At 43.0% G+C, this 15,323-nt stretch overlaps 1 protein-coding gene across 3 annotated transcripts in view; it reads right to left on the bottom strand.

The window, feature by feature from the left end:
- Positions 1-15,323, bottom strand: part of LOC117362350 (poly(ADP-ribose) glycohydrolase-like) — a 96,254-nt gene that overhangs the window by 50,592 nt on the left and 30,339 nt on the right. For all 3 annotated transcript variants that reach the window (XM_033948589.1, XM_033948591.1, XM_033948588.1), the window contains exons 6-7: positions 13,827-13,916; positions 5,823-5,983 (exon numbers count right to left, since the gene is read on the bottom strand). In XM_033948589.1, the coding sequence (XP_033804480.1) occupies positions 5,823-5,983; positions 13,827-13,916 (251 nt within the window). The remainder of the gene's footprint in view (positions 1-5,822; positions 5,984-13,826; positions 13,917-15,323) is intronic.

The following is a 15,323-nucleotide window of genomic DNA, read 5'->3' as shown; positions in this document are numbered from 1 at the left end:
ATTTTTTGAAAGTTTGAAGAATCTGTCCCTTTTTACTCTCTCTATGCCCCTCATGATCTTATAGTTTCTATCATATCCCCTCTAAGTCTCCTCTTCTCCAGGGAAAAGAGACCCAGTTTCTCCAATCTCTCAGCGTATGAAAGGTTTTCCATCCCTTTTATCAGACGTGTCGCTCTTCTCTGAACTCTCTCGAGTAATGCCATATCCTTCTTAAGGTATGGTGACCAAAACTGGACACAGTATTCCAGGTGTGGGCGCACCATCGCCCGATACAGCGGCAGGATAACTTCTTTCGTCCTGGCTGTAATACCCTTCTTGATTATACCTAGCATTCTATTCGCTCTCTTAGCGGCCGCTGCGCACTGTGCATTCGGCTTTATTGACCTGTCCACCATTACCCCCAAGTTCCTCTCTTGGGTACTCTCATTCAATAACATCCCTCCCATCGTATAGTTGTACCTCGGGTTTCTGCTTCCCACATGCAATACTTTACATTTCTCAACGTTGAACTTCATTTGCCATTTTGTCACCCATTCTCCTAGTTTGTTCAAGTCCCTTTGCAATTCCTCACAGTCCTCATCCAGTACCAGCCACATAAGTCCTTTTTAAAAATTATGTGCCAACTAATGCATAGCTTTAGTCTGACAAATCATTGTACAGCCACTGCTTGTTGTTCATTGTGTCTTGTTTCAAGGTGACTTAAATAAAGCTTTAAAAAACCCAGAACAACATATTAGGGTGCTCCAGGGCAGAGCTTAAAGTTATCATAAGAGGTTTTTAGTGTGAGCCAGCGCAGTAAATGCTCCAATGCTCATAGAATTCCTATGAGCATTGTAGCACTTACCTTGATGACATTGCGCTAAAAACCTCTAGCACAGTTTTATAAAGGGAGGGGGGCTAGATAGATTATCTGTTTAAGTATAGGACTGCTTCCAGTGATTCTGACTAAACAGATAGCTCTAGTAACTTTGAAGAATAAAGAAAAAACAGAGAGATCATCCACTTATGTGGCAGCAAGCCACTGATCTCTTAAAAGTAAAGAATCACAAAACAAAGCTTGATAATTTCGGTAGAAGAATTATCAACTACTGGGGGCTAAGAACTACAACAAAGTGGAGAGAAAAAAAAAAAAAAAAAAGACATCGGCAAAAAGGCAAACTTAGCAACGTGGTAAATGCTCTGATGCTCATAGAAGTCCTATGAGCATCAGAGCACTTACCTCATTGGCCTGTGCTAAAAACCTCTAGCACAGCTTGATAAAGTGTGTGTGTGTGGGGAGGGGTGTTAATTTTTAATTGGCTTAATTGGCGTGGTAATTGACCATAATGGTTTTCTGCCAATCAAATTTAAGAATTTGGTGCCGCATTCTTAGGACACCTAGCAACGTTTCAGTTGAGGCAATAAGAGAAGTGGAAGACAGTGGTTTAAGCTGAAAGGAGCGATAAAAATGGCTATGGACCTATATGTGAAGAAAATCAATAAAAACAAGAGAAAAAGGAAGCCGATATGGTTCTCCAACCTAGTGGCTGAGAAAATAAAGGCAAAAGAGTTGGCGTTCGTGAATTATAAAAAAAAAAAACAAGAAGAGGAGAGCAGAAAGGACTACAGGGTGAAACTGAAAGAAGCCAAGAGAGAGATACGTTTGGCGAAAGCAAAGACGGAAGAACAAATGCCTAAAAATGTAAAAAAGGGAGACAAAAATTTTTTCAGATATATTAGTGAAAGGAGGAAGATGAAAAATGGAATTGCTAGGCTAAAAGATGCTGGGAACCAATATGTGGAGAGTGATGAGGAGAAAGCAAATGTGCTAAACAAATACTTCTGTTCTGTGTTCACAGAAGAAAATCCTGGAGAAGGACCGAGATTGTCTGGCAAATTTACACGAGAAAATGGAGTAGATTCTGCGCCGTTCACGGAGGAGGGTGTTTATGAGCAACTTGAAAAACTGAAGGTGGCCAACGCGATGGGACCAGACGGGATCCATCCCAGGATAGTAAGGGAGCTCAGAGAGGTTCTGGCGAGTCCTATTAAAGACTTGTTCAACAAATCTCTGGAGACGGGAGTGATTCCTGGGGATTGGAGGAGAGCGGATGTGGTCCCTATTCATAAAAGTGGTCACAGGGATGAAGCAGGAAACTACAGGCCGGTGAGCCTCACTTCAGTTGTTGGAAAAATAATGGAAGTTTTGCTGAAAGAAAGGATAGTGTACTTCCTTGAATCTAATGGGTTACAGGATCCGAGGCAACATGGCTTTACAAAAGATAAATCGTGCCAAACGAACCTGATTGAATTTTTTGATTGGGTGACCAGAGAGCTGGATCGAGGACATATGCTAGATGTAATTTACTTGGATTTCAACAAAGCCTTTGATACAGTTCCTCATAGGAAGCTGTTGAACAAGCTTGAAGGGCTGAAGTTAGGACCCAAAGTGGTGAACTGGGTCAGAAACTGGCTGTCAGACAGACGCCAGAGGGTGGTGGTTAATGGAAGTTGCTCGAAAGAAGGAAAGGTGAGTAGTGGAGTCCCTCAGGGTTCGGTGCTGGGGCTAATCCTGTTCAATATGTTTGTGAGTGACATTGCTGAAGGGTTAGAAGGAAAAATGTGCCTTTTTGCAGATGAAACCAAGATTTGTAACAGAGTAGACACCAAAGAGGGAGTGGAAAATATGAAAAAGGATCTGCAAAAGTTAGAGGAATGGTCTAATGCCTGGCAACTAAAATTCAATGCAAAGAAATGCAGAGTAATGCATTTGGGGATTAATAATAGGAAGGAACTGTATATGCTGGGAGGAGAGAAGCTGATATGCATGTACGGGGAGAGGGACCTTGGGGTGATAGTGTCCGAAGATCTAGGCATAAAAACAGTGTGACAAGGCAGTGGCTGCTGCCAGAAGGATGCTGGGCTGTATAAAGAGAGGCATGGTCAGTAGAAGGAAGAAGGTATTGATGCCCCTGTACAGGTCATTGGTAAGGCCCCACTTGGAGTATTGTGTTCAGTTTTGGAGACCGTATCTGGCGAATGACGTAAGAAGACTTGAGGTGGTCCAGAGGAGGGCGACAAAAATGATAGGAGGTTTGCGCCAGAAGACGTATGAGGAGAGACTGGAAGCCCTGAATATGTATACCCTAGAGGAAAGGAGAGACAGGGGAGATATGATTCAGACGTTCAAATACTTGAAGGGTATTAACGTAGAACAAAATATTTTCCAGAGAAAGGAAAATGGTAAAACCAGAGGACATAATTTGAGGTTATGGGGTGGTAGATTCAGGGGCAATGTTAGGAAATTCTACTTTACAGAGAGGGTAGTGGATGCCTGGAATGCGCTCCCGAGAGAGGTGGTGGAGAGTAAAACTATGACTGAGTTCAAAGAAGCGTGGGATGAACACAGAGAATCTAGAATCAGAAAATAATATTAAATATTGAACTAAGGCCAGTACTGGGCAGACTTGCAAGGTCTATGTCTGTATATGGCCGTTTGGGGGAGGGTGGGCTGGAGAGGGCTTCATTGGCTGGGAGGGTGTAGATGGGCTGGAGTAAGTCTTAACAGAGATTTCGGCAGTTGGAACCCAAGCACAGTACCGGGTAAAGCTTTGGATTCTTGCCCAAAAATAGCTAAGAAGAAAAAATTAAAAAATTTAAATTGAATCAGGTTGGGCAGACTGGATGGACCATTCGGGTCTTTATCTGCCGTCATCTACTATGTTACTAATGACATCTGTGTTAAAAAGTAGATATGGCTATGGAGAACAGGTGTGGGTGAGTTAGGAGTCGTTAGGCGTCTAACATAGACACCGCCAAATTAGGCGAGTGAAGATGGCCTAATGGAGCGGTGCCTATGTTTAGGACATCTAATGACGCCTAAGTCTGCTTAGGCATAGCTAGGTGTGATTCTATAAACGGCACCATTTTTTAAAATTGACAATCATGCCAAGTGGTGCCTACAAAGCAAGTGCTGCTTGGCACCCTTTATAGAATCTGTTCCTTGGGGCTAGATACACTAAAGAAAACGACTCGATCGCTGTTGGCTGATTCTCCAGCAGTGATCGATGCACTATCATGGATGTGCAAATCATTTGCATGCAAACGCAACAGATCAATTGCTCAGTGAGCGACTCACACATGCGCAGAGCCCTAACAGCAGTGACAGGGGAAGCAGCCTTCTGTCACTCTGTTAGAACTTCTATCCCATTAAAAAAAAGGAAAAAGTCCCCCTGCACCATTCCCCCCTCCCCACGCCAGGCACCCCTGAGTCACTATCCCCCCCTGGGTCAAACCCAAAAAAAGTGACAGGAGTGATGCCCACTCCCTCCTGCCATCCTGATTGACCCCCATGGCAAAACGACAGGAGGAATGCCTACTCCCTCCTGCCACGAAGGACCTCATGCCCCAGGAAACCAACCACGCCCTCCTACCATCCCGATGACACCCCCTTGCAGGAGGGATGCTCACTCCCTCCTGCTACGAAGGCTCCCCGCGTCATACGCCTCCCCCTCCAATCATCCCCTACCCCCTTTGAAAAAAAGGTAGGAGGAATGCTCACTCCCTCCTGCCTCCTGCTCAGTCCCGCCTTCTCCGAGGATGCCAAGTCTACAATACCAGGCCTTCCCCTCCCAATGCATCATGTGATGCATGCGGAGGGGCCTAAAAAGTACGAGATAGGGGGCCTCTGGTGGCAGTAGGGAGTGGGCAGCCCTCCTGCCTTTTTTCGGGGGGTGGAGGGGGGGGGTGGAGGCGATTGGTGTGGTGGGACTTCGTGGCTGAAGGGAGTGGGCATCCCTCCTGCCTTATTTTTCGGGATGGAGGGTGGAGTAGGGGATGATTGGCAGGGGATGATTGGTCGGGGGGAGGACATCTCTCCTGCAGCTTAGCCACGGGAGTGTCATCAGGATTGCAGGAGGGAGTGGGCATCCCTCCTGCCATTTGTTTTGGGTTCAGGAGGGATCATGGCTCAGGGTGCCTGGCTCGGGAGGGGGGGTGGGGACGCATTTGTCGGGGTTCATCAGGAAGGGCCGTCATGAGTGGTGGGGGACTTTTTTCATTTTTTTTTATGGGACAGATATTTTATGTGTGTAACACATGCAAAATATCTGTGCTGTTAGAAAAAAACCAAAAAAACAGGCAGACCTGTTGGTAACAGTTACTGACAGATCTAGCCCAGTCGGTTTTTATGATCACTACAACCATATTTGGAATAGCCAAGTGATGTTAGTGAATCAATCGCTTGGCTATTTTGCATGGGGGTTTAAATTTGCATGGCCAGATCAGAAAATGGGCAATCGAGGAGAAAAACAGTGGGCCATTTTGTGCATCGGATCAGTAAAAACGATTGTCGCTAAAGCTGTGAAAACAGGTTTAGTGACAAAAGCTGACTTTAGTGCATCTAGCCCTTAGTGCCTAATCCAAATTAGAGGCAAACCGAATTTCATTTTTGGATCTGGCACCAAAAACAAACTGAAATCTGGGTTCAGGTTCCGGCCCCATTGCTGCTCTCGCTGCCACAAGACATACGACACAGTCAAAATGTTCTTCCACTTTTAGCAGGTGTCACTGTTCTAGGTTATAAGTAAAGGCTGTATTATCAACTAATGCAGGGGTGTCAAAGTCCCTCCTCGAGGGCCGGAATCCAGTCGGGTTTTCAGGATTTCCCCAATGAATATGCATTGAAAGCAGTGCATGCAAATAGATCTCATGCAGATTCATTGGGGAAATCCTGAAAACCCGACTGGATTCTGGCCCTCGAGGACCGACTTTGACACCTGTGAACTAATGCTAACCAGCATTCATCTCATCATTTCTGTTCCAGATCTCTTGTCCTCACTCACCTGCTGAAGTTGATAATGGGGTAGCTGGCATACTCAGAATTGTTTTGGCTAGTATTACGGCGGGGGAAGGTACAAAAGAACGCATTGGTCAGCAGGCAGGCTATCTGCTGCTGTGACAGTGTGAGTGCCATCATTCTTCCACGCTTTAGCAGAGGGATTCCCTACAGGAGACAAATAAAAAGGTAGCCAGAATCAGGACATCGAAGACTTTGAGCTCCCAATACAACTTACTCATTTTCTGAGACAAGGCAGCAAACGTTAAAACAGCACAAGGGAGTGCTAAGCTAGGATGCATTGAGGCCAAATCTCTACAGGTCAACTAGTTAGGTGCCTAAACTGTAATTGCCATTACAGAATACTTGAGAAAGCCCAAATTTTCACATGCAACTGTAGGCACGAGTACTGACACTAGCTCCATGGCAGGCATAAATTCTTGCATCTAAATGCAGCATATCATTGCTTGGTACACCCCTAATTAAGCAATTAACTAACAAGCATAATTGCAACTCTTCTCTAACCTACACACACAAATGCATACCCAAGGTACATACATTTGCATGCAAGATTATACAATGTGGGATTATGTACTACAGTGTGGGTACACTGAGCAATGCTGAATCTAGCACATGTGATGTTCTGAGAGAAAGTTACACCCTATAGAAAAAAGTTGGATATATATATATATATATACTGTATCATTTATTTTACAAAGCATAAATATAACACAATACAAAATCATCACAATTTTCAAACTTCACCAACCACCAAACTTGGAAGGACAAAGTCCCAGCACTACTCCAAAATGGTTGAAAAAAAAGTTCAGGCAGACCTGACGGTGTGGTTGCTCGGCTGTACTCCATTTTGAAGCAGTGCTGGGATTTTTTCTTTCCAAGTCTGGTGGTTGGTGAAGTTTGAAAATTGCAGAGTGGACCATTCAGTGGTGATTGAATAATTTGAGCAGCAGTAGAGCTTGGATTTCAAATCTCTGGTGAAACACAGAGCTGTGCTGAGTTGAAGTTATTGGATTTTATGGGGACTTTTCTAGACTGCAGGCCAATGTATCCATACACTTATTGAACTACGTAGATTCAATGAACCTTTGAGCTGTTTAACACTGAAGACTGATTTCTTTCTGGTTGTTTTCAATGTGTGAACACTGGTGTGCTGTGTCACTTTTGGAGAGAGTGACCGTTGGGGAGAGTTTTGATTAACTTTCTCCCTAAAGGTTTTTTATTGTACAACTGTGATAGGGATTTTCCTTGTATTTTGTATTGATAAGAGTCTCCTGGGTAAAAATGTATGCTTAAGGTCACAGATTAAAGATATGTTTTTTCTATAAAAAGGTATAATGAGTGTCTGGAATGTATGAGTGTGCATGTGTGATAAGATGGAGGTCTATAAAATATCGAGTGGAATGGAAAGGGTAAATGTGAATTGTTTGTTTACTCTTTCCAAAAATACTAGGACTAGGGGGCATGTCTTCCATGTTATGTTTGTCATGCACACTTGCCTTACCATTTTGCCAAGTCATGTCCTACTATATTATCCATGCTTTGTAAAACTATGATTGCCATGCTGTTTTGCCGAACCATACTCACCATGCTATGGCTCACCATGTTTTGTTAGTTATGTTTTGCCATCTTGTCTAAGTTTACCATGCTACCTGTTACCATACTATGTCTGAAAATGCAGCACTGAGGTTGGAGCTGCAGTCTAGGCACCCCGAGGTTATGCATGCAGGCTCACAGGTACATTAGATAAGACAATGAGCCCACTGGGACAGACAGGGAATTATGTTCGAGTACTTGAATAAATTCATGGAAACCATTCTGAGCTCCCCTTGGATGGATGGATAGATAAGTTTAGATAGATAAACTGGAGAAAATATTTCTTCACACAATGTGTTATTAAACTCTGGAATTCATTGCTGGAAAATGTGATGAAATCAGTTAGCTTAGCGGGGTTTAAAAAAGGTTTGGATAATTTCCTAACAGAGAAGTCCATAGGCCATTATTGGGATGACTTCAGGAAATCCAGTGCTTATTCCTAGGATAAGCAGCATAAAATCTGTTTTACTACTTGTGATCTAGCTAGGTACTTGGGACCTGGGTTGGCCACTGTTGGAAACAGGATACTAGGCTTGATGGACCTTTGGTCTGCCAGTATGGCAATTCTTATATTCTTATGATGATTTTGTATTGTGTTATATTTATACTTTGTAAATTAAAGCACAGTTATTTACCGTAACAGGTGTTATCCGGGGACAGCAGGCAGATATTCTCACATGTGGGTGACATCATCCACGGAGCCTGGTACAAACAGTTTGATAAGTGAACTGTCACTTTAAGTTTCAAAAGCTTTATGACTGCCTGCACCGCACATGTGCCTTCTCACCCACAAATACATCAGTTCTGTAAGCAAGCTAAGAAGCCAACCAGAGGAGTTGGGTGGGATGTGAGAATATCTGCCTGCTGTCCCCAGATAACACCCATTATGGTAAGTAACTGTGCTAGGACAAGCAGGCAGTATATTCTCACATACGAGACTCCCTAGCTTACTGTAATGAGATGGAGGGGAAAGTTGGCCAGATAAAAGAATAAAATTTATAATACTGTTTGGCCGAAGTAACCAATGCGTCTGGAAAGAATTCCAGAGAACAGAGAGATATGAACTTGTGAACTGAGGACTAAGTAGTTGCTTTGCAGATTTCAGCAATGGAAGTGGAACGCAAGAAAGCAACTAAAGCTGCATAGCTTGGATCCCATGTGCTAAGATCTCCGAACTGCAGCCCATCCTGAGCATAGCAAAAAGAAATACAGGCCACAAGCCATGTGGAAATAGTTCTTTTGGTGGCAGACCAGCTCAACTTGTTAGTATGAAAAGAAGTGAGCAGTTGATGCTTTATACGACTGAGACCTTGATAAGTAATAACCTAAAGCTTGTTTACAGTATAAAGCATGAAGAGCTGTCTTGGCAGAATGAGAAATAAGTTTTGGAAAGAAAACTGGTGATACGATGAATAGATGGAAATGAAAATCCAAGACTTTCTATGGCAGAGTGCAGATAAAACACCTTATCATGGTAAAAAAAAAGACACCAAGGTGTGAAAGTCACATAGAGGTAAGTCAGAAGTGGTGGAGATAAAAAAATTTTACTTCCTAAGAGAGGAAGTTAAGAAGAGCATAGGCCATTGGTTGAAATGGAGGCTGTAGCAGACTGGAGAGAACCACAGTAAGATTCCAAACCAGTACAGGAGGTTTGAGAAATGGTCTGATGTTGACAAGTTCTTTCATAAACTGTCAACAAGAAGATGAATAGTCAGAACTTTAGCAGTAAAATAAACATGGAAAACACTGAAAACTGTGAGATGAAGTCTGACTGAAGTGATTTTAAGCCACGAGTTGGATAAGCGGAAAAAAACATTCCAACACAGAAGATATGGAAGATGATAAAGCATCTTGATGATGAATACCATACTACGCTGAAAACCATATTTTTTTGGAAACACTGCCATGTAGAAGGGATTCCTGGAGACACCCAAAAAGATTCTTAAAAAAGCAGAAGATCAGCATTCAATGAGGTCATCTCGAATAGAAGTGTCAGATAAGACAACTGCAGAATAGGATATAAAAGAGACTTTGACTCTGCATGAGAAGAGATGACAAGATCTAGAAGGATATTGGATCTTTAACATAGTGTCTGAAACATGACAGGACTATCTGAAGAGTCTCAGAAAAAGAGAAAATGTGACGCAAAGCCAAAGGAGGGGAGCATCCACTCGTGTTGCCGAAGAAATCAGCTGAGCTTGTTGGCAAAGAGTATTTGTCGCTTCTTGAACATAGACAAGGTTTAGAAAGATGTTTAAAGCAATTGAGTAGTTCTAAATCCTTTTGGCTTTCTTACAGAAAAATTGATACTGTCATGCTTGATTACGCAGTAGAACGCAAGTTGATTGCTCATATTTAATCAACTCAGAGGAGTTGATTAAATATGTTGTGATGAAAAGACTTGAGAGTATTCCAACTCGCTTAAGTCTTGAAATAGGTATATAAACATCTGCTCTTGGCAGAGCAGACTCGTTTGTTAATACTGTCCAGGTGAGGTTCGCAAGAATACTTGGAGGAGTATGTGGTCAGAATTGGCTGATCTGGAGGCATCTGAAGCAGCAGCCATTTGGAAAGATTGGACGAAGTCATCCCCCACTGAAAAGAGTAACAGAGCGATGAAAGTGGCTATAAAAAAAGAATCGAAAATTGGAGACCAGGTAGACGCCAGAGACTACTGGGCAGTTCATAAATGAAGTCTCATGAAAAAGAGTAATATGGACAGAAGACACCATGTGATCCAAGAGTCCCATCAGTTGTCTAGCTGAGATAGACAGAAGATGAAAGACTTGACTAGAAAGTTGAAACAGGTGGTCCTGTCGTGCTGAAGTAGGAAGGCCCTGTGTATAATTATGTTGAGCAGGGCTGTTATGAATTGCATTGGTTGAGAAGATTAAAGCTGAGATGTCAAAAAGCTAATTGCAAACTTGAATGTCTGAGAGCATCTCTGAGGAGAGGCATCCTATAGTAGCCAATCGTAGAGATAGGGGAAAAAATGGCTTGGCATTAAAGCTGCTGCCCTCAGAAAACAGCTCTTGATGAAGCCTACTAGAGGTCAGGCTGAAGGGCAGAACTGGGAAAAAGAAAAAAGGGCTGAACATATTAGAAGGAGCTGCTATGTGAATTTTCTGAGACTGCTATTAGATTTTCTGGTTTTGCAGCAAGAGCCCTGTGTTGCCTGTGACCTAAATAGAAAGGAAAATGTGTGTTATTCAAAGTATTCCAACTCCTTCCATGCTGAAATTTAATGTGGCCACTTCAATGGTAAAAAATAGAGAGACTCCCAGCAACTAGATGTCTGAGCTCGCAATATAGCAGATACTATAGATGAGCAGCAGAGGATGACCCTAATGCAAATTCCAATTTATGAATTTGATATTATAGGTGTTCCAGAGTAGAGGTCTGCTTGGGAGCGGGCATTGCAGGAATCCTGCAGGGATCCCCCCCCCAGGTCTGCGTGGATCTCCCTAGGCTCCCGCATGGATTGAACCGGGGTTCCTGAGACCTGGAAAGAGAATTAGTAGAAGATAGACAAAAGCAGAAACTGGGACCAAGATGATGAAAAAACAAAATGTCCCACCAGCTACAGCAAGGGAGATGTTCATTTTGAGGGAGGCTAAGCTCCAAGTGGGAGGCCCAGCCCCTCTCATGGTAAAGCCACCAATTGTGTTTTGTACAAAATGAAATACGATGAAGACCATGATGAGGATCGATGAGCATCTCTTATTCATTTAACATGAGAAATGATGCAATGGAGAAGAGCATCGATGCTTCAAAGTAGTAGATTGAAGTGTTCATAAGAAGAACCAGAAGGTTGATATAAGATCGATGTCTGGTCAATGGGAAGTGCTCAGAAGATCCATGAGTAGTAAGAAGCTCCGATGGATAGCTAACCCCGGTACTTAGAGGCCTCTTAGTGAAAATCGCAGCAGGCCGGTACCAAGGGACGCTGTTGAGATCTATGGCACCTTGAAGCACTCAACAGTACTAATGGCCGGTACCCTCGGTGCAGCAGGTTGACTCGGAGTGGATGATTGTAAATAAGAATACAAACCGTAGAGAAAAGTCAACCTGTGAAGCAGGAGCACAATGGTATCAAAGTATGCATGAAGACTCAATGCTGGCACCTTCGACACCTTGAAGTATGCACCAGTATTAAAGGCTCCACAGCTAGTACCATTGGTGCAGCAGGTTGTCCTGGAATGGTTGACCTCAATACACACCATGAAGGAGAGAATATATGAAGCTGGGGAGTGTCTTCATTGTTGATATGCGGTCTGCATCGACTGACTTGATGCTGATCTGCAACACTTACTAAAAAGATGAATTATGCAAAAGTACTAGAGTACTACATCAGTGCAGCAGATTGTTCCAGAATGGTCGACCTTGATGCACACCATGAAGGAGAGACAACCTCCGAAGCTGGGTAGCTACGGTGTCGATGTGTGGTCTGCATCGACTGACTTGATGAAGCATGCACCAGTACTGTAAGCTTGACAGCCAGTACCCTTGATGCAGCAGGTTGTCCTGGATTGGTTGATTTCGATGCACACCATGAAGGAGAGACAGCCTGCGAAGCTGGGGAGCAATGGCATCGATGTGTGGTCTGCATCGACTGACTCAATGCTATAGAGTCTTGAAGTATGCACCAATACTCAACAGCCGGTATCATCGGTGTAGTAGGTTGTCTCAGTATGGGTGACCTTTATGAGGATGCACACCGTGAAGGAGAGACAGCTGCGAAGCTAGGGAGCGGTGGCATCGTTGTTTGGTCTGCATCAACTGATTTGATGCAGTAGAGACCTGTGATGTAGATGATCTCTTAGCTGACTTCCACGATGCCGGAATGTCCCACAATGCCAACGTCAAAACTGATGTCGATGATTTAGCACCTCTGTGCGCGCACCGAAGAACCACTCCTGAGGTAAGGTAAATAAGCACGAAAGAAGGAGAAGAACCCAAGGAAAAATCAAAATGGTGTCTCTGGCCTCCAACCTTGTTAGAAAGTCAGCAATAGAAAAGACTGTGACCACCAATTAACAACCCGTTGCACGGACGGAAGAGAACTTTGATGGAATAGTTTGTTCGGAAAAAACTCATCAAAATAAACCCCAAAATTTTGGGGAAAAAAAGGAAAGAAAACTTCCTAAACTGTAAAGTTTTAAAAAACATTAAATCAAAAATAAAATGAAAAAAGACACAAAGCGAGAAGGCAACAACAAAAGAACAGAGTCCTGTTAAAAACAAACTTTTTGCTCTGCGGAAACGAACAACTGACATATCTTGCACCTCTGCGGGCAGGAAGGCACTCGCACATGTGCAGTGTGGGCAGCCGCAAAGCTTTTGGAACTTAAAAGTGGTAGTTCACTTGTCAAGCTGTCCATACCGGCTCCGTGGATGATGTCACCTATATGTGAGAATATGCTGCCTGCTTGTCCTAGGATAAATGATATACTGTATATATACGCTTGCATATATTTCTGATTTTTGGAATATTCAGCTTTTTTTCTATAGGGTGTAGATTTGAAAATAATTCTTATAAAGCTAAATTGAATTTCCAGGCCAGGTCGCAGATCTGGCAGCCTGTAGTCTCACATTATTAGGTTACAGTTCTAAACATAGCAGACCAAGGACCAAACTCCTAGAACACAGTTCTGCATTTAGCACTATACTGTATAGTTCCAAACTCCTACAGTAATGTTCTCATTTCCTCACCATGTACAAATCAACTAAATGAGGAAACTTAGAGAAATGTTCAATAAATATAAATAACAAATGCTGAGGACAAAACTATAATAAGTGGATTTCTTACTAGACCTCAAACACCCAAGGCACTACTTGTAATTCTATTCGTGCCCTTACTGGGGTGGTGTTTTCATCATTGGTCTTAGCAAATATCATGTGCAATAAATCTTTTTGTAAATTTTCAACAGGCTCTATATAATTTATAAAGTGCTGTAAAAGTGCGATAGAGGCAGTGCTATGAACAGTGGTGGTTTTAGCTCAAAGAAAAGGATTTTTACCAAAAATGTTGGTGCTTGAACTAAGGAGGCATAGCCCCTGACGAAACTAGAAGTGAAATGGTTGGGCAGCCGTCGGGCGCAAAGATAAGTGCCTTTCCTTTACAGCACTATTGAGCACTTTTACATAACTCTATGCACTTCATAAATTATATAGAGCCTGTTGAAAATTTACAAAACGATATATTGCACATGCTATTTGCTAAGACCAATGATGAAAACACCACCCCAGTAAGGGCACGAATAGAATTACAAGTAGTGCCCTGGGTGTTTGAGGCCTAGTAAGAAATCCACTCATTATAGTTTTGTCCTCATCATTTCTCATTTCCTCACCACCATTCATACAATCATCGCAGTATGTAACTTGCTCATTCTCTTACCTTTTGGCAGAGGTGAGGGAGCTGAAGTGCCAGATTCACCATCTCTGGGATCAGATTCTTGAAAAAATACTCTTGTTCAGCTTCAGGCAACTGTAAAAGACAGAGATCAGAAATGTTCATAGGATTGAACACAGTTAATCCTTCAAACCTCAAACTGAGAACAGCTACTTTTAAATCTAGTCAATGAGGATGAAAGAAGACCAGAAGCTCATCAAGTTCAAACTTCTTCCAATGTCCTTCTCAATACCCCACCCTGTCCCCAGCAGTGTCTCTCAACTCCCCCATTCTGTTCTCAGTAACATTACTGCTGTAACATTACTGCTTAGCTTTTTCTCCCTGCAAGCATCTCTGCTCTCTTTCTCATCCCCAGTCTCTTTGCTATTTTTCTCTTCTTGCAGGGGTCTCTGCTCTCCTTTCTCTATATGTTCCTGATTCCTGCAAACTTCTGTTTTCTCTGTATGCTCTTGATCCTGTGTTTCCCTGTAGGTGTCTTTTCCCTTTTTTTTTTTTTTTTATTCCTTCTTCATATATGGTTGATTTATTAAAAGTTTTTTTATTTTTCCTATTTGTTGCATGCCTGTCTCCTTGGCCGCTGTATGTTTCTATTTTTTTGCTTTGTGTGTTTGTTTGTGTTTTTTTGCTGATTGTCTACTTGGTCGCTGTCAGTCTGTCTGTCTCATTGGCTGCTGTATGTCTGTATGCCTTTTTTTCAGTCTAACTCTTTGGCCACTGTATGTCTGGAAGGTTTTTTTTCCTGAATTTATCCTTGGGCATTGTATTTTTTATTTTTTTCTGTTTGTCTCCTTGGCTGTTTGTATTTTTTTTCTCTGTCTACTTGGACGCTGTATGTAAGTATGTCTGTCGCCTTGGCTACTGTATGTCTGTTTGTCATTTTTTTTCCTGTGTCTCTCTCTCCTTGTCCTCTGTGTTTTGTTATTTTTTCAATCTGTCTCTTTAGCCCCCTGTCCTTCTGTGAGTGTCTGTGTCTCTCTCTCTCCTTGTCCTCTGTGTTTTGTTATTTTTTCAATCTGAGTTTTTAGCTCCCTGTCCTTCTGTGACTGTCTGTGTGTCTCTCTCTACTTGTGCACTGTTGTTTGTTTGTTTTTTTCAATCTCTCTTTAGCTCCTGATCCCCTCTCACTGACCCTTGCGCGACTGCATGTAAATTCCGGTTAGGTTTCCATGGCAACCCTGCTCGCGGGTCTGTGAGTGTAGGGCCGTTTTGTCGGGTCTGGCGGCGCCGGGTTGGGAAGAGTCCTGGCTCCTTTTTTGGTTTGGGCCCTTGCAGAGGGGCTCAACAGCGCACAACCACCTTTCCTTCCCTCCCTCCATCAGGTGCAGTGCAGCTCCACCAATGTTAAAAGCAGCCACGTCGAAATCGGAGCTCTGCCACTGCCGTAGCACTTTCCCCTCTGCCTTGGTCCCGCCCCTTCTCTGACATATGGGACCGCGGCAGAGGGAACGTGTTACGGTGGCGGCAGGGCTCCAATTTTAAAGC

The sequence above is a fragment of the Geotrypetes seraphini genome, chromosome 6, assembly GCF_902459505.1.
Source record: "Geotrypetes seraphini chromosome 6, aGeoSer1.1, whole genome shotgun sequence".
Lineage (NCBI taxonomy): Eukaryota > Metazoa > Chordata > Amphibia > Gymnophiona > Dermophiidae > Geotrypetes > Geotrypetes seraphini.
This window is presented reverse-complemented; position numbering and strand designations above follow the sequence as displayed.